At 36.0% G+C, this 22,379-nt stretch overlaps 1 protein-coding gene across 5 annotated transcripts in view; it reads right to left on the bottom strand.

Annotated features, from left to right (window-relative positions):
* Positions 1–22,379, bottom strand: part of LOC128260288 (TLD domain-containing protein 2) — an 85,325-nt gene that overhangs the window by 59,097 nt on the left and 3,849 nt on the right. For 3 of the 5 annotated variants that reach the window (XM_052993268.1, XM_052993323.1, XM_052993339.1), the window contains exon 2: positions 11,007–11,279. In XM_052993268.1, coding sequence (XP_052849228.1) covers positions 11,007–11,173 — 167 coding nt within the window. In that variant the 5' untranslated portion in view covers positions 11,174–11,279. Of the gene's footprint in view, positions 1–11,006; positions 11,565–22,379 lie in introns of those variants that run through there. The other 2 variants (XM_052993261.1, XM_052993315.1) reach the window with 1 other exon arrangement.

Here is a 22,379-nt window from a genome sequence, read left to right as displayed (position 1 = left end):
CTCCCTCTGTCAACCTCCCCCTCTCCCGTTCTCTGTCTACGTACTTACGGTTTTTCGGACTCGGACGATTATAATTTTCAGCCTTCAATAATATTACACAATCATAAATTGTCTGAACTGAAATGTAAATGTTTTCGAATGCGCCTTGGGGGTGCTATAAAAAACGCAAAGCTATGACTAAATCTATGACTATGGTTATGGACATGGCTTTGGCTATGGACATGGATAATCAGGGTCTCTAATGGAACAACTCCCAGGTGAGGTTATTAACATGAAACGCTACTTACACAGAAAATTATTTAATCATTTAAAATTTTTTTTTTCAGTATCTTTTTTCATTTTTATTCATGATTACTATTACTTATTATTAAAAAAAATTTATATTTAAAAGCCTGTTGATATAGTTTTAGTTAATATATTATGGGTTAATCAATAGTTTACACACCTACCTTATTCCTCCTGACTCGTGCTCAATTTCAAATGTTAATTAGCTTAAGAGCTAAAAAAAATAGACTGTATGAAGACTAGATTTTGCGATTGGCCAAAATAAAGACATGCCTGTAATTAGCTTTTGAAGCTATTGAAATACAATAAATCAGTTAATGTCATTCACCCTTAAATTTTTAAGAAGACTGACTGTGAATTTTATAGCAAATAGTTTGAACTGCCTAGTAAAAATGCAATTATTTTTTGGACAGAATATCGTAATTTATAAGAGTCCTACAATTTTATAAATAGTGGGAGTGCATACGTAGGTTTAACCATTTAAAAATACAAAATTACCCATTAGTGTTTTTATTTGAGCTATTTTAAATGTGAGTACTTGAATTATTTTTAGCATTTTCATTCATTGATTTTCCTATTTTCCTATTTGTGGGCGTTTTAGCCCCTTAAATCATTTCCATAATAAATGAATTCATCGCTAACTTTCATCGGACTGTTAAACTAAAAGTACAAGAGCGCAAATATTCCCTTTTAAGCAGCTTCATTTAAATAACAAATGACGTTTACGATGCTCAGTTTTTCGAACCGATTGCAGCTTAAAAATTTTGCCATCCAACTGGCTGGGTTCCCAGCCCGTTGTTGCTGAGCTGTTGAATATGCAAAGCTCGAGGAAAGCAAAAAAGATTTACTTTTTACTTTTTAATTTTTCTTTTATTTTTTTTTGTTGTCCGTGTTTGTTGTTGTTCCTGCGGAATATGACGGAAGGTACATGCAAGCCAAGTATCTGGCCAGCAATGTTTCGACGGCTTTTTGTTGCAGCTGCTAAAAATAGCAAAGCCGCCGCAACAACATCAACACAGCATTGGTTGCAAGTTGTTTGGCTTGCCAAATGGCAACAGCACATGCTGTTGTGGTCCAGTAATGAAAAGTCGGCGGCAAAACGAAGAAAAACGCTGGAAAACCGGCTTGACAGGAAAATTCGAATTTCGTTTAAATAAGGAAAAAAATTCGAACGATTTCGTTGTCGCTGCCAGGCAGTTGGAAAAATGCAATTTCGGGTCCCGAAATCCCCCTTCACCCCTTATATACACCAGCACCCCCACCTACTAAGCCCACAAAGCGGTTCATGTCCCGGCTAGGCGGTAAGATGGGCTGTGGTTCGTTTATCTGCTGAACGTATGTTATTGTTTACTTTTCATTTTGGCATTTAATTGATGCGATGCATAAAAATCGAATTTATATGCATGCACTAAAGGCTATTCTGCTGCTGTGAATGAAATTTTTATTTGTTTATTGTTGTTTGATTGAACTTCTGCTTTTCGTGTCGGCTTTTTTTTTTAATCAAATCTGTCGCTTTGGGCGCGTCATTTCAGTTTTCATATAAATAAATGTGCCTTAAATTTGCAAAGGAATGGCAAAACGTGCTGAATTTGTTTGAATTCCGGAATGCTCTTCATTCGAATTGTGGTGCAAATATTCAAAACAAAACAATTAAATAGTAGGGACTTAAAGGAGTTCGAACAGAAAGGGGCTCGGAATGGGGGATTTGTTGACGTTTCCCTTGAATAATCTTTTGGTTTCAGTATTAGTACATTTAAGTACATTTAAATATTTTTATTTTAGGAACTATAAGTTTATTGCGGTTGCGTGATGTTAGAAAATGTAAATGACAATAACATCATCATGCAAATAAACTAAAAGTCCTCTTTATGAAAAAAAAACTATTACTGTTTTCAAGTCAAATTTTACTCCAATTCAACAGTATGAAAATAAGTTAGATGGATATAATATGTTTGGACTGGAAAGATATAATTTTTCGAAAAAAACCAGTAGCGATGCATAAACATTTTTCACGTAGAGTATTAAGAATATATATATATTATCAAATACAAATTATTGAAATCGGCTGCTGTCACCAAGCACGTTACTCAAACAGAATGCCGCTCTATTTCGTATTCCATTTTTCAATAACAAAACCAGATTTTAATTAATGAATTTGTTCTATTCAAAAGATTGTCAAAGGCTGCTGTCGGAGACATAAATTTTAGTTTTAACCCGATGTTGAATTCGAATTGCCAAAGGAAGTGACAAACACATTGACATTTGCCATTCGGGGCTGCTGGGGAAAGGGGAGGGGATCGTGCTAAAACATTTGTCATAGAACATTTAAATATTCATACATTATTGTCCGGCTTGTGGAAAATTCAATTTCAATTCCAATTATGCAGTCAATCAATTTGTATTGCACATAAAATTTATTCGCCAAAAACGCAAACAAAAAACCCAAGCTGTTGTTTTCCTCCTTGGGGGCATTTGTCTTATAACTTATTTACATGGTAAATAAAAATCGTAGGAAAGGTTGTTTTTGTGTAATCAATATTTTTGTATTTTTCCATAATTGGGGTCAATGTCAGCCGTAGTATACCCTTTCTTGTTTTTTTAATCTAGCCTGTATTTGTGTTTCCATCGCATGTATTTTGACAGCGTAAAGACAAAGGTAAACATTTCACTTTTTTAATCAAATACTGATGTTTTATTTATGAGTCAAAACGAAAGATAAATTAGCCGAACAAGAAGTGTTCCAGCAAGAACGCAATCGAATTATTATAAATGGCCCATCATAGAATCACAAGACTTAAAAGATGATGTATCACCTCTATGCTGTCCGAAACAATAACATTCAACTCATTTTAAACTTGCAGGTTTTCGGTGGGAGGAGTCTCGTTGTTAAGTTAATTTCTCATGCCATAAAGTACTATAGTGGTTAGTTTATCACCGTTTTAACAATAATTAAAGTTACCCCCATACCTGAAAAATTCTTCGGAAAACTCCCTCAGAGCAAAAAATGAAGACAAAACAAAGCACAACAATGCTCTATACATTTTGAACATAAACGTAGCTCAAAAGATTAAATTAACTTTAAATATTAAGCTGATAACGTTAACGAAGAGAAAACTATGGCTTTTGCTCCTTAAAATTTCCATTGATGGAATTTCATACTCAATGATAACTACCTTTTCTTTGGAAACTCTGTCTTCTAGAACCCTCGTTTGAGATACGTGATGCAAATCATGTCAAATCTACACCACTCGAATCTCGTTAACTTTCCACTACTGACTGTCAAATCAAATATTTATGTGTGTGCAAACACTGAGAACAAAGAATTTTCTACCTACGCCTCATTTTGAAGAGGTCAGCGGGTGTCTTTTTGGAAATTTCCGCCACATTTACAATAGAAATTTTTCAGAGGGTGGGAGGATCGGTTGCCTTATCGGCGGCCTTCTTTGCCTTTGAAGCCAAACTCACAAATGCTGGCACATATCAGGTAGCTGATGAGATAAGCTGGTCGTGTATTTATAATTAAATAAAGTCAAAAAGACAGCGAGGAGGGAGAATAATAAAATCGAAATCCAAGCAGGCGACGAAAAGTCTTGTGACCAAAAAATAACCGATAATTTCAGCCTAACCCAAACCGAAATCAAAGGCTTTCTTCGAATCCCATGAATGTGAGGTCGCCTGTCAATAAATCATTCTGTCTATAAACTAATTGAGCTGTTTAGCCATTTTTGGCTGCCTTGATCCGGGGCTCACGTGTCAATCCCCCGGGTCTGGTGTTGCCCATATCCTTGTTTATGTTTTACTGCCTTGCCGTGCTTAATTCCACATGTTTAAGCCAATTTCAAAAGCAATAAATTTGTAAAGCAATTCATAATGCTGAATTCGATTAGCAAGGACGACAGCACCGACAGCACAACTGAACACTGATCCGAGACAATCGATAGCGGTGCGCACATTGTTCGCGTAATGTGTTCGGCTGAACAATAATGACAGATAATTATATTGATATATATGAGCAATCTCGTAGATTGAATGCCAAATTGATTGGCCTGGCGGCTCATGTGGCATTGAAATGGCCAATGGAAAGGGTGTGAAAATCGAATTAATTCGTATCTATGGTCACTGAAAGTTTGGGAAGCTCATTTGGTTAGCTTTCGAGTCACTAAAATAAAAACTAATGCTGTCAATACATTATACATACAATAACCTTTTTTTTATTATTTGCCACCTTTTTAGTGCAACCCAATGTTGCTAAATTACTCCAGTTTACAATTAAAATAGGTGCCTGAATTGAATAAATGAATTCATTATTAATATGAAAAGCTCTTAAGAATTGGTAAGGGATTCAGTTGTTTCTTTGCAATTCGAGACGAATAAACTCATTGTTTTTCCAAAAATCACTTTGGAGCAATAAATAATTCCACTGAATTTACCAGCGCATTAAAGTCCCTAAAAGCAATGAGAACATTTCCTTTGCTTTATTAAAAATGAATGCGGACAATTTGGCTAAGTGCATTTGCCTCTGTTTGCCACGCACTTACATTAATACATATACTTTTACATGTTTGTGTGTATATCTTGTGCTTAGATAACAAAATATAATTCGTCGCAATTTATGAAAAAAAATACGAAAATTGTTTGTTTACAAAGTGTCAGGCAAAATGTCGGCAGCAACAATGCCAGCAGACATTGCGGCTTACATATATATAAATAGATATAGTATCTGAACGTCATATATATGCATGTCGGACTGTCAGAACGCCCCGTACAATTTTTAGTGCCTCTTGAGCGCCAAAAGGCAGACAAGTCTTCAGGTCATTGCATTTATTAATAACACAAATCTGAGAAAAACGAAAGCAGAAAAAATGCAGTTGCGAAACAAAGAATTAGCTTAATTATAACATGTATAGTATTGGGCATAGTCAGTGGATATCTAAGACATAAGGCTTGTGGGGATGAGAGCCAATAAAGGAAATATAAATTATTTATTGATCATCAATTAACCAATGCATACACCTAACAGCTATTATTAAGGGTTGTATATTAAGTTTGTCAATCGGGGATTATCGACCATTGAATTCGATTATAATGCCACGAGCGTCACGCTACGTTAAACTTAAAGCCTTGTGATAACTTACGATTTACGAGGCGATATATAAAGTCAAATCAAAGCAGAAATGAAAAAGTGGAAAAACAGTTGCTTAGAAAAAATATTAAAGATAATCGGCCTTGTAGGAGAAATCTAGGCTTTAGATAAGGTCAACATTTATTGTTCGTTCAGTAACTACAAGTTTTCTTTGGTAATTAAGACATATTTTATTCCATAACCCAGAAATAATTGCCTTTCTTTTGTTCTCCCACTAGGATGTCTAATTCAAAACAGTTTACACGACGCCAATTAATTGTAGCAATTAATGCCTATTAAAAGCTACTATAAATGTATTTGCATGCACATTGCTCATACGCCACGTGGGACAGGCGGCAGTAAGGCGACTTAGCTTCTGTTTGACTTTACTGCTATTTTTTTTATTAAGCGTCATTTCATAATCGTTATGCAAAGCGCAAACACAATAATCGCTGGCCAAACTATGGCAACGCCCACGAAAAACATTATGAGGGGCAAGATGAGGAGCTGGATGCAGTCAGCTGCCAGCGACAGGCCACGACATCAATGACAGCAACAGCGATGGCATAACACTAATGAAAATTTGTGACCAGGAGGAGCAGGATGTTTGGAGGGGATGGGCTGCAGTGGACAACATTGACGTTGCATTTTATCCTCAGCTAAAGACAAGACCACAGTAACAACCCCAAACAAGGACAGGCTGGAAAAGGCTCATCGGATGAGTGCTCTTTTGGCAGGCACTGTGGTGGTGGTCACATATTTTGGGGATTAACCAAAAAGTCCTCCCAAGGACGAGGTAATTCAAATCATAACCAATAATTATAAATTTATAATGGCAGACTAGGGTGAAATGCAGCTTTTAAGATCTCTTTTAAAACGCAGCAAAACTAATTTGGTACTAAAAAAGTTAAAAATTATTGAAGAAACGAGATATAATTTTTAATTTAGTCAACATTTATTATTCTTTTTTGAAATGTTCCTGCGTAAATGAACAATGTCTGACTTTATTTAGCAGCTATTAATTTAACATATTCTTGCCTTTCAGCTTGCACTTTGTACCACTGTGCAATCGATGCAAATTATGGCCAAAAACAATGTCAGCCGCCAACAACATGAGCGCTACAAACGAGCGTGTTGCTGTTGTCATTTGTTGTTGCTGCCGTAGTTGCTGCTGTGGTTGTTGGCATAGTGTTGCTGCCGTTGACAGGCGCGGCGAACGTTGCTGTTGCTGCTCGTCACAGCTGCAAGTGAAAGTCAAACATGAAACGCTTTTAGACACAGGCACACACACACACTTGCACTTGCATTTACACATGGCCAGGAGCGCACACATGAGCTCAGAATTTGCCAGCTATTTGGCGGGTAGAAAGTGGTGGTGGAAGGGGGAGGAGAAAGGGGCGAGATTCTCTTGTGCACCGTTTCAGGGTCAACTGCTATTTACAGTCAATGTCATCGTAAGTTACACTCAGAAAAGCGGTCGTAAAATCCAAAAGAGTGCTAAAAAGGGAAAGTTATGCCCAAAATGTTAAATACAAATAAATGTACCAAATGTACATGTAGTTAAAGAGTTTATAGAGGAACATGGAAGTTGTGAAACCGAATACCCAATTTGATATTCTGCTTACCGCTATAAAAACCAATTTTATTTTTTTAACCTTAGTGCAATTCATATCTAAAGCCACTTGTAAAGCAACAGCTAGAATGGTTATAACTCCGTTATGAATATTACAAGTTTAAAACAAAAGCAATATTAAAAGAGGCCGCTTAAACCCTTCCAACATATATTTTCCTAACTTATTATCATTTAAACGAAGCTCTCAAACTTTGTAAAATTCATGGCCCAATTTTTGCAGGTGTAGGCACATGTATGTGTGCGTTCGTTTGACTGGGCAAAGGATTGGCTAAAGCCAGTCAGTCAACAGTTTTAGGGGGAAACGCCCACACATCCATTACCATCATCATTTGGACCATTATCGTTATTATCAGCCACCAACGCTGCGCCTCGGAACGTGCATGGCATCGTCATAGGTCTTAATGCCAACACATAAAAATTATTCACACATCCAAAGCTTAGCTGAACTGCTCCGAACTGCTCTCGTGTCGTGTTTTGCCATTTTGGCCTGACTTTTCGGACGATCTACGGGGGCCTGTCGAAAGTATTTGGCCAGGCAAACAAACAGTGCGACTGTCTCGATTCTTTATGAATTTATTGTCATTGTTCTTTTTTACCACTTGGCTTTTGTGGCGAAACAAAAACCACAAGCTCCTGAAATTTCAATTAGCAAACGACTGAAATGATCGTGTGTGGGCGACTGTGAATTCAACATCAGATCGAATATCGGCCTGAGAATCAATGCGAACTAAAAGACCAGGTCAAGGTCGAGCGTGGAGGTATTTTAAGCCTGGCTTATTGGGAGTTTTACTCAAACAAACATTTGTTTAAAGGATGATTTTAATAAGACATTATAAGCTTATAAGCTGATTGTGAGAAAGATTGTTAACAATTTAACAACAAATTGATTCCACGTCATACAAATTCCAAGAACCATTAATGTTTATTCAACTGTAGACAGAAATTTCAAAGTTACGAATTTATTTATGTGAGAGAAGTTGAACATTCTTAAATTTCATGAAATGGGGAAATACTTCTCGCCCCTTAAAGGTCACTTATTATTTTTGTCTTCACTCGGCATTATTTTATTAATTATTTTATTAATCAGTTTTTTGCTCTGTGTCGTACCATAAAACAAGTTTAAACAAATTTCGTATGCGAATGGATAGTTTTCGGAATGGAAAATTAATTAGGTATTATTAACGTGCTCTATTAAAAGGTATCTACGCCAAAGGCTTAGGAGCCTTTCTCCTTCCTTAATTATAGTGTGAAACATGATTTGTTTAAAATATTCTTACTGCAATTCACAATAAATGCCGCACACTTAGCTGCCTGCCAAGTGTCTACATTGAAGTCTGCGTTCGAACGAATCGACTTAAATAACAACAAGCAAGAATGCAGTAGTCGAGTGACTCGACATTGAGATACCCAGTACCTATTTCACAATTTCTATAATGCGCTTATTTTTATTAGTGTTTTTAACTCTGATGAACTTGTACCTTATCATTGAATATTTTCTGGATAAACACAATTGTTCTAGCTCTGATTGTTGTGAATGTCATTATCTTCAGATGCAGATCGCGAATATAAGGGCATACAAATCTGCTACACAAATCTGCTGACCACTTGTAGCGGGTATAAAAAGTGGACAAACAACAACTCGAAAATGCTGAAGCCTTTACCTGAAAGTAAGGAAAGAACCGCAGAAGCAGCAGGTAAACAAAGGAAACAAGGCCAGTCAAAAAGGGTTTCAAGGTTATAAATTACCAGCTTAAATTGTTTTAAGGAACTGCACAGATGCAATCTGGAGTTGCAGCTGTCTGCGCGAAGAACAAGTTTGAGGAGTGCCAGATACAAGGCACAAGAGGGTATGAGATACAATGGAGGGTGGGGTAGTGAAGTATACCGGCAAAACTTTGAAGGTCAAACGGCTTGAGCGCCGACGACAACGATAACTACTCTGGTGGTACATAATGAAAATGACACAGCCGAACTGGTGGGAGCATGAAGTGAAAGTTTTTTAGAACAATAAATATTACGAATACGCCGGGTGGAAAATAGCTCAACTCGAAGTGAACTTTTTCCTTTACTTGGCCAACGGAAAAATGGCAAACCTTTCTCTTTTTGCAGGCCCCCCAAATGAAATGTCCAAAAAGTTTGCTAAATTTTTGTTGTTAGGCGAAACTTTTGAACTGACTTTATAACAACTTTTTTGGTGAAACGGAAGGTTTTGTTGGTTAAAGGGGTCAGTGCAGGGGAAAGGCATTTATGATGACCTCAAGGCTCGTCGCACGTGCTTCAATTGTTTTGCAAATAAGTTGAAGGTTTCTTTTTTTTTTGCTGTTTTGCCTTATGGAAATACTTTGCAAAATCATTTTTAGAACCTTCAAGGTTATGAAATATAATAGGATTTATTATTTAATTTTGGTAGTTTATGTAATTAACTGGAAAACCTAGTATGAAACATCTTAAAATTAAAAATATATAAATTTCATCATTGAGTTTGAGAAAAAGAGTTCAATCCCTTTCCCTTTTAAAGTTCATACAAAAAACTATCAATTTTATTTATTCCAAAATTGAAACAACATTAAGAATATAATTCTTTTAATTTCTAAGTTTAAGTTTAATCGACTCTTTGTGTATTTATTTATTATTTAATTTCAAGATTCATACTAAAAGTGACGATTTTGTGTTTCCTGTTTGTGTATTTCATTTTCCACGTGCTGTCCTTTTAATGTATTTCCCAGCTAAATTTTGAAGTGGGGTACACTGACTTCGCTTATGTCACCCTTAGTATTTATATTTATTTTAATATTAATTATGCAATGTTTTGAGCCTCTTTGGGAGATTGTTTGCGCGTGATTCCCTTTGGCAAGACTAAGGAAGCTTGGGAAATTAAAATGTCAAATTTAATTGATTTATGACCCGTGATTCATTTTGTCTGTTAAAAATGCACAATTGCTTTGTATTCGTTTTTGTTATATTTTTTAGCGTCAGTTTCAGCTTTCGCTTTCGCTTGTAATTTTCTTTTATATCCTCAAATGTCAACCACCAGTATACAAAAAAGGAAAAAACCTTCAGAGTGAGTTAATTAAGTGGAATCAATAATTTTTCTAGTCAATGGAAATCAGAAAGAAGTTCTGGAATATGTAAATATCACTTTCATCGGGTTTTAAGTGTCATGTCAAATATAAATAATATTTCAGTATAACTGCATTGCTTATGTCATGAAATATAAAGAGGAATTGCATAATGTGTTTATGTTTTTCCTTTTTAAGGAAGGATTTGAATTCAGTCAATTCATTTAAGTTTTTGATTTACTAATAGTATTTATTTTACCAAATGAGCCATATCGGTTATTCTAACCTTATAACACCCTTTTCAAACTTTTACAGTTTCAATACTTATTAATTCAGCACTTACCAAACGTTTTTTGAGATACAGAAAGGAATAATTATTGTTTTTATAATTATTTTGATTATTTGATCTTACTCAGGGGTTTTTAAATTTAATTAAAGAAGGTTTAGGGCATCAGGATCCCGCCCAAACTTATTAATCAATTAATCAATTGCATAAAGCACTTACCAAACGTGTATGCACTTAAGGTTCATTGAGTTCAAGTGGGGACTTAAGTTTATATTGTTATTATTACAAAGGGTGCTGTGCGAGAAACTTGGACTTAAACTTGTTTGTTCAGGATTTCACTCCCAAGAAGAGCCCTTGTTTTGCTACAGTTGCTTACTTACAACATTGTGCATTTTAATTTCGTGTGGATACTAACTAATTCAAACTCAAGTCTAGAAACAAAACATACAGTAGTGGAGATTGGACTACTAAAACGAATTCTACGAAAAAAAATTTTAAACAATTTCAATTGGTAAGGGGGGGTGGAGGGTTGGTGTTGGAACGTTGAAAAGAAGTGGTAATAAATTTCGAACAAAAGTGGTGGGAGGAGCATCGAAAAGAAGGAGCGTGGCGGGGACTTACTGCCAGGAGAAGCTGCCGGTGATGCCGTCCTTGAGCCGATCCCGCAGGGATCTCTGGCGACTGGGCCCCGATCCCGTGAGGGGCGGCAGCTGGGGCATCTCGCCGTCCTCCAGCACGGTGGCTATGTTCGAGGCGGACGTGGAGATCGGCGCGCCGGCGTGCTCCATGATCGGCGCCTGGTGGTGGTGATAGTGCTGGTGATTCGACTGGTGGTGGTGTGGCGATCCTGGTCCCGATCCGGATCCTGAGCCCGGCGCTCCTGCCGACGGATCTCTGCGGTTTGGTTTGGCGGTTAGTTATCGAAAGAAATTTCGCATAAAACAATTAGAAGCATAAAACAATTAGTTCAATGGGAGCCAATTATCTGAAGCTTTCTTTTTTCTTTTCTTTTTTTTTTTTTTTGCTTTTTGTTTTGTTTTAGATGAAGAAAACGAGCGAGCGAGTTGAACTTGCTTTTGATATTTTGGTTTTAGTTTAACGTTGTTGCTTAGGTGGTGAGTTTATTGAGATTTAAATTGCACATAGAGCCAAAAAGTATTAACGGTGTTCAAAAGTTGTCTATTCGGAGGGGTTAGGCATGTACCAAAGAAAAATATCAAAGAAGAGTACAGTTGAAAAACAGTAGAGAAAAAATATATCATACGACGTATTCGTTGTATTTGATCGAAATAATATTTGGATTTTGGCATACGCGACACTTAGAGGCAAACATTCATTGGGTATTTTGTTTTGGGCATGGAACTGGTGCTGGGGTATTTATAAGCATAAATGTATTTGGGTGTATGTTTGAATATTGCATAAATTGTTTTAGAGTAATATTAAAACAATAATAAATAGTATAGCGTAGGGATAGAGGAGTTTGTAACTTAACATATGTTGTTCTTAGTAATTACACATATAAGTTATGTATAAAGAAACTTTTAATTATATATGTTAATTTTTGAAAAGATAGAATTTGGAAATTTTTATATTCAAATCACTATATCACTATCAACATTTTATCAATTGCATTTCGACAGCAAAAAAAAAAACTACAATAAAATTTTATTTGAAAACTTATTTTGTATATTTTAAATTCGTAAATTAATAGATGAAGACATTAAGCATGTGTACTGGAGTAATATATGAGCGGAATATAAGTTGTTTAAGAGATGTTTTAGAGTTGTATAAGAGCCGAATAAGAGTTATAAGCGATCACAAGCAGCATGCCTTCTATTGCTATAGTTGTAGTATAAGTTTTCTTAAAGGAACTTGACAGATATTCTGGAAAAATGTGTAAGAGTCTGAAAAGTTTTGAAAGGTGGTGGAAAATGTTCAACTTTTGGAGGAAGGAAAAACGCACATTTCAGTTCGTGTGTCGTCGCCTTATCTGCGGGATTTCAGGAATCTGGACTCGGATTGTGTGAGTGTTAACGGTTTCGGGTAGTCCAATGGCTTTGAAAATCAGGAACTGAGACCTGATCTTTGGGTGTTCGGGTGTTCAAGTGTTCGGGTAGGTAGAGTCTGTATTTACATATGTCTGGGTGTCTGGCTAGTTGGGTTGACTGGATATGGACACAGAGTAGCAGCAGTCGGGTTAGCTATAGGTGGCATAGCAGATATCGGGCATAGCGTGGTCAGCCGATGCAGAAGCTGCATTCACTGCACATTCGAAGGCACACAAATAGTAGGAGTAGTTGCTCATTACTTTCATTACTGGTAGGAACGATCAAACAGTACATTTAGGTAGACATTAATATGGGGAGCAAGGCAATCTATATTTGATATTTGATATTGGTATTTAGTATTCAGTATTCGGTATTTGCTGGATGTTCTCTTCTCGTGTTTGCTTAATATGTTCTATTCAGTGTTGTGGGATTTGCTGTCTTTGCTGCTAAATGTTGCGCAAATATTTGCAGTTTATCTATGTGGCTACAGGCGGACGATTACAGGTAGGTAGTACTGGATATGGACTAGTTATGTGTCTGTTGTATCAGCATTGTTGCTTAATTAGCTTTAGCTATTCATAATTTAATTAGCAATATGCGTATTCGTTCTATTCGATATTTGATCAGTGTGTTTCTGTGTTTGTTTTCTTGTTCGTATTGGTTTAGGGCTGCAATTTGTTTTTGTTTCGAGTACTGGGTCCGGTGTTGGTCTTTGTGGCGTGTTCGAGTTGGATTCGGATTATTTGTGTGCGCTATATGGTCGTATTAATAGCATTATCATTATAATTATATTTTTTATAAGTGGATTATATATCGAATATCGGATGGGCAACGAACCTGCAATTAAAGTGGGTGGAAAGAGGTTATTAGTTTGTTGAACTCAAGTAAGTTAATATATTCAATAACTATTTACTATTTAACTACCTTATAAAAATAAAATTATAAATAAAAAGTTGCTAGCACATGTATTCATATTTAGAAAGTTGGTAATGTTATCTCTTAACCTTGCACGAATGAACGATTTTGCCCATTCCTTTCACTTGGAATAAGCTACCTAGACAGAGATAATCTAACTAAAAACTTTCGACAGCGGTATTTACAACCAGCATAAATACGAACAGACCTAAATCAAAAACAATAGAACAACAATAGGCAACATTCAAAGCCAATTTGTATCGCGTTATTCTGTATCATTGTGCAAATAAGCAGAAAAACGTGTCAATCCTTGCAATAAAAACAAGGACATATCGCTAGAGTCACAAAATCCTAGGAATAATGCATTATCGCAAAAATAATATTATATAATATTTTTAAACAAAACATAAACTTCTCCACAAAATAAACATAATTTAATTTAATTTGATATATTTCTGCTTTAAACATTGTTTATTAAATTCTGTGAAATTTTGAAAAAGATTAAAGCTCTTAGAATTTAATGTTTTCAAATATTCTTTCAAGCTAAATCAGAACGATTAACGTATCAACCCAATTTTTTAGACACTTAAAATGTAGTGTTCTTACTTTACTTTTATTTACATCTACTTTACTTTATAACTATATCATAACCTTTTGTCAAGTTTTGTTGATTGCAAAACGAACGTGCCAAACAGAGAAGAGCAAAAGTGCACTTCGAACAAAATCTTAATCTCTGCAAGGAGACATAGCTATCCAGAATAACAACAAAATCGATTTTGAGTGGGCAGAAAAAATGTTTTCGTAAATGTTCGCTTTGTCGATTGGCAGAAATGCATTTTTCCCCATCAAATTTCGCAAAATAAACGAACTCAATGCCATTTTGAAATGGGCATGTTCCCCTTTTGATATTTCCTTTTTCCGTTTACATTTCGTATGAATGGTAAAAGGATATGCTGCTTAAAAGAGAGCAAAACAAACCCTTAAATTCCTCTAAACCTTCAGCTAAGGACTGAATGTCAAATTGCATTAGTGTGTGACGGCTCTCAAAATATGCAGAAGCCCCGAAATGAATTATGCATAAGGGCGGGTGCAGGGCCAAGGTTTTTTCTTGCCCCATTATACATTGGAAAAAGCCAAACGGATTTAAGATCACAGTAGCGCTCTTGTTGTGAAAACCGAAAAAAACTTCTTATTTTTATGGAAAAACTTTAATTTGTTACAAAGACTTAAAAAGGGTTTTTTATTTCTCAATGCCATGAAAAAAATGAATTTTTGGTTTATAGGTGATGAAATAGGTTTATTCAGTTTGTAAACTAAGTACCTATATTATTTAAGTACTATTAATATTCCTTAGTTTAATTAAGGGTATTCTTTTATCTTAAAAATACTATAAAACTAACGTGATGAAATACAAAAAAAACTGCTTTATAAACTTCTTTAAACTGTTAGATTGAGTAGCGTAATAACCTGTACAATTACAAATATATAAGTGCAATAATACAGTATAATAAGAAAAATTAAAAACGAGAGAAGTTACAATTTTGTTTTATTAATTTTTTTGGTATTTTCATCATATTTAAACCGTAATTCTAGAATAAAATACCAATACTATATCTTAAACAAAAAAAAATTAAAAAACAGAAGAACAAATCCGACTTATATACTGCCTGCAACAGAAAAACAAGAAAAGTTGTATGTAGATAGCTTTAAAACTGAGAGTCTAGTTTGCGTAGAAACGGACGGACGGACAGGCAGACAGACATGACTAGAACGACACTCTAGTGATGCTGATCAAGAATATATACTTTATAGTGTCGGAAATGTGTCCCTCACTGCTTTGCAAAATTTGGACTGTAATTATAATACCCTCTGCAAGGCTATAATAATTGAACGTAAACGGTATACGGCAAAGGCCAAATAAAAAATATGTTTGGATACATTCAGTTTACCATGAGATGTTTTATTATACATGATTTGACTTTTAAATAAAAGATCAAATGATCCAAAGCCTTCAAAAAAGTTTACCAAGATTCATGAGAAGCCCCAACAATTTTATCGATAATATATGAGCTCAAGTTATGTCCATGCTGTCGAAATTAATCCAATTCATTAATAACAGAGAAATGTTGAAAATTACTCAATGTCATGCCTCCAAGGCCGTTTTATATTTAACGTATTGCCGCAGAGATGGCGCTTTTTGGTTTGATGACCTTTAGCCGTAATTAAGCCAACACCAATGTCGCCAGTCTACACTCCAGAAAGGAGCTTTGGCTTGAACGCAGGCACATGACCAAGAATCGAGCTCAACTAACCCGAACTGAACAGCAGCAGTCCTACATTTCTACAGTCCTACATAAAAGGATTGCATCTGTCTGCACTGGCACACACGCCATTATGATTACTATGAGTAGTTTCTGTCTTTTGGCCGGCATTCAAGCCAAGACTGTTGCTCTGCCCTTCCCTCGAAGGTCCTGAAATGCTGCTGCATTCCGATGAATGCCGCTGGCAAAAAGTGGGCAGAGCGAAAAGAGGCGTGGTGGGAGATGGGCGGGGGTGGTAAAGCCATAAAATGAGCATACAGGCACATTTAATAATCTCACTTAAAGCCTGTTTTCAAAAAGGCACCGTGGAAAGAACTATTTTAAAAATAAAGTGGTTTACTTTTACAAGAGTAAATTTCAGCTCTTATATTGGATTTAATATAATTAAGTCACAAGTATAATCAATCATAGAAAAAAAATATTAAATTAAAAATTGTTATATTATTTTCTGTTGTTAAAAAAATAAGAACTAATATGTTTGCCTTACTGAAAACATGTCCTTTATATTATTTTATTTAGAGTTAATATCGACCTTAAAATCGATAGTTGTTTAAGTCGGTTAAGTTGTATAGTGAAGCAACAAGAATGTTTGTAAGGTATGTGCTAAATTTGATAAAATAAGTTGCATTAAACTGTTATCTTTTAAATAACTACTAATTTTTGTGTATAAATTTTTAAGTTTTAAAATATTTTGTTTTCGGCTATCCTTACAAATTGTAGATTAATTATCAAACAATTCCTCCCAATATGCACTGCACTGTATTGCTGCTCGCATGGATTCCTGAGTCCTGCTCAGAAGTTAGTGTGTGTGTGTGTGTGGCGACATGTGTGTTTGTGGCCGTGACAGGACAGGAGCACTCTTTTTAATATGTATGCATGTCTCCAGCGGCCCACTGTGCATGTGTGAGTGTGTGGGTGCGGAATGAGTAATGACTGCCTTCAGCCAGAGCATTTCAACATTGGCAACGCGTTCCAATGTCCTTACACAGACAGTCGTTCGTTCATTTTGAAGGCTATGCACTTAGGCGAGGTCATAAATATGCGACGCAGCGGGGAAATCAGGGAGGTAAGAGGCCAGGACGAAAGGGAGAGTGCTTAAATGTTATGTAAAGTGTGTTGGCCAGCTTAAAGCCAAAGGCTTTAAGGCTTTTAAGCACACATGTAATAAAAACCATAGAGAAATAATTAAATTATCCGTCTGATTTGTTTTTTTAACTTATTGGCAAAGAAACATACTTTTAAGCGCGTGTTTTGGCAAATTTCTCCATAAATATTAAAGAAATTCGAGACACCAGCGAAATTGATTGACCTTGCTGAATATATGTTTTACATTTAAATTTACAGTTTAGAAAATATTTTCAAGAGATCAAATATTTTTTTCTGAGTGCAACCATAGAAAGGACATTTCCATAGCGAACCGCGTGCAGCTTCCGCAAACGCATTCGTTGGCGCCCGACTGGCTTCCTCTTCCGCTGTTTCGGTGACTCTGCATTCATTCATAATTGCAGGATGCATTTTGTTTTAGTTCTTTTAGCACCACCCCAACAGGCTCTGCCGCTCTGACTGGGCAAACATCAAGGATATCCTTGAGTTGGTACTGAAAAAATATTTGCCTTCGCCCCGTTATTTTGTTCCTGGGCTTGCTTTGCCACTTGTCGGCCCTTTAACGAATTCCCAACGCACAAATGTTCAACTCTTATTTGCCCTAATTGAGCTCGCGGGCAGGAAGTGGGCGGGCACTTCATTTAGTTACTCTTGGCCCAGTGTGTGCGAGTGTCCAGCAAATGCAAATTGCATTCACATATTTTAAACGCCCTCCGGGGCAACAGGGCGCATACGTAATGGAATTGACAGCGCGGAAAATCGGAAACTCCAGAGCCACAGATCTCGTAAGCTGCGCCAGTGTGTATATGTGTGCTCGATTTGCTGGTCTCTGGCTGGGAGCACGTAAATGTAATTTATGCCTATAATAGAGTCCTTTTGTTTCCCCGATGCATGCAAAAGGGGTTAAGTGACACATGGATAAGGGCGATCAAGCAGTTAATACTCTGGAATTGGCTCCATTGAGCCCCGAAACAAAGTGGATACCGATTAAGTTTTTGCGTTTTCCCTGCAGTTCTACAATACGTAAAAAGAGACATTTAGAATAACTCGCTTTTTTTTGTTTTTGCCGAAATAAACTGTTAGAAACTACCAAATTACCATATTGTGCACCGTTACATGGGCTGAAAACCTCATGGTTAAATATTAATTTGCATACTGCAGAAGCCAAAATATTTTGCGGCTTCCAGCTTAAACTGAATTCAACTGAATGTCTGTAAGGTGAAAGAAATTACATCGACACAAGCAAGGAATGCTTAGGTTGTAGTTCTCTTGACAAAATCAATTGCTTAGTGGCTGAGGGAAAAATACAAACAAAATTCAGCCTAATTAAGTTGTGACAAAGCAAGAAGGTGGAGAAAAGATGAGTAATGTTATAAAAAAAAAAATTTTTTATATAACTAGGTCAATAATAAGCCAAATGGGATGAGTCTTGTTTGAAGTTTCAAAGACAATGTTGCGGAATTTGGGGGCTTAGCGAATTATTTTCCACTGCGGCAGGACCATTGAGCTACCTGGCTAACAGATTTAAAAGACCAAAGAAAAGGCAAACAATAGGGCTGCAGGATAATGGAGCAGTCCCCTCCGCCTCCTTGGCCACTTTAGTTGCATTAATGCCAGCCTTGCCACAAGCCGAACAAAAGAAATAAAGCACTGACATTGACAGACTTAGCTAATGTTGACATGACTCTCTCTGCATCTCTCGAGCTTCGCAGTTCGCAATTCGCATTTGCATTTTCAACTGCATCTTTGGGTTTGTCAACTACTACATGGATATCCCTTGCGTCTGTAATTGCAATTTGTACAGACAGGTGGGGTTGAGGGATTGAGGGTGATTGTTTGAGCCATGCACAAATGGGCGAGTGTTTGCCTGGTGGTGAGCGGGTTAGTTAGTTATACATTGCCAGCTCAGGGAATTATCCATGGGTATCAGCAACGGCCACAAGAATTCAAGGTAAGACAGCCGAGGCCAACAGATATCTTATGGAAGACTTTTGTGGAATTTAATGGGAAATGGAGGGAGAAAGTACATGACAAGTTGAACTTAAGTATGTGGGGGTTAGGGTGGGCGTGGCTTCATTTTGAAACAAATTTGCTTAGCGTATAGCAACTAGAGTTTACTTTTAAAATTCCAAATCCTAGCCTTTATAGTTTTAGAGATCTCGATGTTTGTACGGGCAGACGGACAGACAGGCATTGCTAGATCGACTCATCGATTGATCAAGAATATATACACATTATATGATCGGAATCGCTTTTCTTTACCTGTTACATACTTAACAACGAACACAATATTCCCTTTTACTCTACGATTAACGTATATAAAAAGAATTTTTTTTTATTAAAACCTTATTTTTAAAATTATGAGTTTGAGTTTATAGGTGTACGTACATTAACAACGAAGCTAAACATTTTTTAAAATTGTATTTCCAATGGCAGCTATATGACATTTAAGTTGGCCCTAATAATACTTCTATACTTCCTACGACGGTTTAATTCAGATAACTTGAAATAGCTTTCCGTCCAAGCGAGCGAACATAGGGACGAACGGATATGGATAGATCGACTTGACTGGTAATGCTGAATATATATGCTTTATAGGGTCGGTTATGTATCCTTCACTGCATTGCAATGTGGGCTTAAAAAGCCTTGCAAGAATATATAGCATTACAATCAATGCAGATCCAATAAACAACTTCAAACTTGACTTTATACTGGTGTGGTTTAAATAATAGACTTAAAACTCGAAGACTAACCTTTTGAAAACTTTTTATTTATGTAAGAGTCGATGTCAGAGATCACTGCCCTGGTTTTGTCACCAATCTTTATCATCCTTTTATTGTAAATTAAATTTACTTGTAATTGATTTATACAATTTTTAAGAAAACATTTAAATTACTCTAACTATTAAATACTTTTGTTGTGTAAAGAATACTTTAACACAACTAAACCACATTTTAAAAGATGAGGATGGGAAAATAATAACCAAATCATTGAAAGTCAAACTATTATAAAGATAATCTTAAGCTGGCCCAATTCGAGCACCAAGTTTGAGAAGAAAATTAGCTTTTAGACATCTGTCAACTTATAGCCAAGGATTCATATTCCGGCCAACACGTACACACATCATTGGACCCTGGGCTCCTGTAGAGTTCACAATTTATCAAGGTTTTAATTACCATAAGCGGCAGGTACTTTAAATAAATTTCAGCTGGAACGTAAAATATTACGACTGGGAATGGATGAAAACTTCTGTGGGATGAGGATGTAGTTCAGAATTAACTGACTAAGGACAGGCCACGTGCGGAGCAATTAAAACGACAACGATGACAATTAAAGGTGCAATCGCGAATGGGTTCAGCAATGGGGCATCGTATTACGCCTAAGACCCTTGGCAGAATAAGTAAAGGACAAAACAAAGACCATAATTAAAAGGGAAGGGAAAAGGTGTAAAACGAAGATATTAGCTTTTAAGTGTATACACCTGTGTATTGTATCTTAATATTACCATTACCAATTTGTAAATTAAAAATCACGATTCTGATTGTTAAATAATTGTAAAATAAATTGTACTGTTAAAAATTTTTTAATAAAGAACTGGAATTATAAGACAAAGTTTATTTGATACGTTTAGCTATTAAATCAAAAATATATAATTTTTAATTTAATCTAAATTGAAATTAATAAAATCGATACAAATCGATATAAAAATGCAATTAAGAAAATGTGGTAAAATGCGCGAAACGAAACTTAATGAGATTGGGAGAAACTTTATTTTCTTAAGATTGCATTCACATTGGTGCGACACGAAATAAAATTGAAATATGGGCCCAACAGATGTTTAATAGTTTCTTCCGTGTGTTAATAGAGTATGAGTGATAGTGAGGTAGAGGCACAAAGAACGCAGTCCCCATAAGAAGTGAAAGTAATGGGGGTTCTGCGGTTGCTAATGTGTCTTACCCGAAAACTTTTAAGCAATTTCGAAATTTCACAGAACTTATGCGCAATTGGCACGCGAATAGAAGCCACAAAAGAAGCCAAGAAACATGAGCCTCACACACACAAGCCATCCACCAGAAGCGTTTCCGCCTAGGAAAAAGTTTATCTTCCTTTCCTTTTTTTACTGAATGAAAATGGCGCAGCCAGCGAAAAGCTGTATTCTCTCCCACGCCTTCATATCTTCCACTCTCTCGCTCTCCCTGCGAGCTGTCTCGCTCGCGCCTGCTGGGAAAATATGAAAAATGCTGGAAAAACAAAACCTTGTCAAGGACAAAGCACGCGACACGGCCAGAAAACAGCTGAGCTGCAGTTTGTTGTTGCTCGCGCGCTCTCTTTTCCTCCGCCTACCCCCACCACCCCCTCGTTTTGTACTAAAATTAAATGTAAGAGCTGCGCATGTTGTTAACTTAACAGGTTTTCCCTAGGCTGTTAACAGCTCTTGGTTTCCACTGCTTCTGCTGCCACACATGTGCATACAATTGATTATCGGATTTCGCCCTTTAAACAAACACATTGTACGCTAAAAACTAATTCCTGCCTTATAGTAGATAATATCTTTGCCCTGATGCAAAAGCAATTTCCATAGGGTGTTTATGCCGGTCAGGGGATGGAAACTCTTTCTTCTAAATGTTTCTCAACATACAAAACAAAACATTTTTTTCGGGTGAAGTCGAAACATTCTGCAAAACAAAAAAATTTAACTTTAACCGTTTAACTGAAACATATCTAAATATGTTCTAAGAACGCATCTAAAAAGGTTTCCCAGTATCCTATCTGGAAATGATTTTCTTTTATGTGTATAGTATGATATTTATGATTATTTTGTGTATAAAACTGCAACATTTTCTAATTTTCTAATATAATATACATTATATATACATTTATACATAATAAATTTAAAATTTGAATGATGAAGGTGCGATCGTTATGAGACATGACATTCTTTACCTTTGTGACGACATTTTGAATTTAACAGTAATCAGTCAACTATATCATAGAGCTAAAAGGGTATTAAAACTCCTTCTTGACACACTTTACTTTCTGAGAAAACAAGTTAGGCACTATAATTGAGTGGAACTTTGGAGGGATCCATGCATAAACAGAAGTTCTGAAATCGTCGAAGCAGAATCATAATTTGCCCACATACAATGTCAACAAACTTTTTATTAGCTTTGACATTTTGGGCAAGTTTAATGGCCTTCCCACCCACTTACACATGGCAAAGGCAAATTTTATCCATGCAAAGTAGCTGGTAGGTTTTATGAGCACCAACTTTTGGGACTAGCTTTTCAATACGAGGAAAGACGAAGCGAACTAAAACAAGTCAAAAGGCGCCACGGCTTAAACAATATGACAATGCAATATATGTATTGGTTGAAAACTCTTATCCTAATGCCTCAATAAAATTAACAGAAATGACATGCGGAAGATACTTACAGAAATGGATTGATGAGGCAAGATTAATAAATAATTAGAAACACATAAATGAAACGGAATCTTGGCTTTTATTGTCATTTTCCAAGCCACTTGGCTTAAATATACTTTATTTTTTTATATCAACAATTGAATGGTTTTATTTATAATTCAAATATCTACACTAAGTGCAAATC

This window comes from Drosophila gunungcola, chromosome 3R (assembly GCF_025200985.1).
Source record: "Drosophila gunungcola strain Sukarami chromosome 3R, Dgunungcola_SK_2, whole genome shotgun sequence".
NCBI lineage: Eukaryota > Metazoa > Arthropoda > Insecta > Diptera > Drosophilidae > Drosophila > Drosophila gunungcola.
This window is presented reverse-complemented; position numbering and strand designations above follow the sequence as displayed.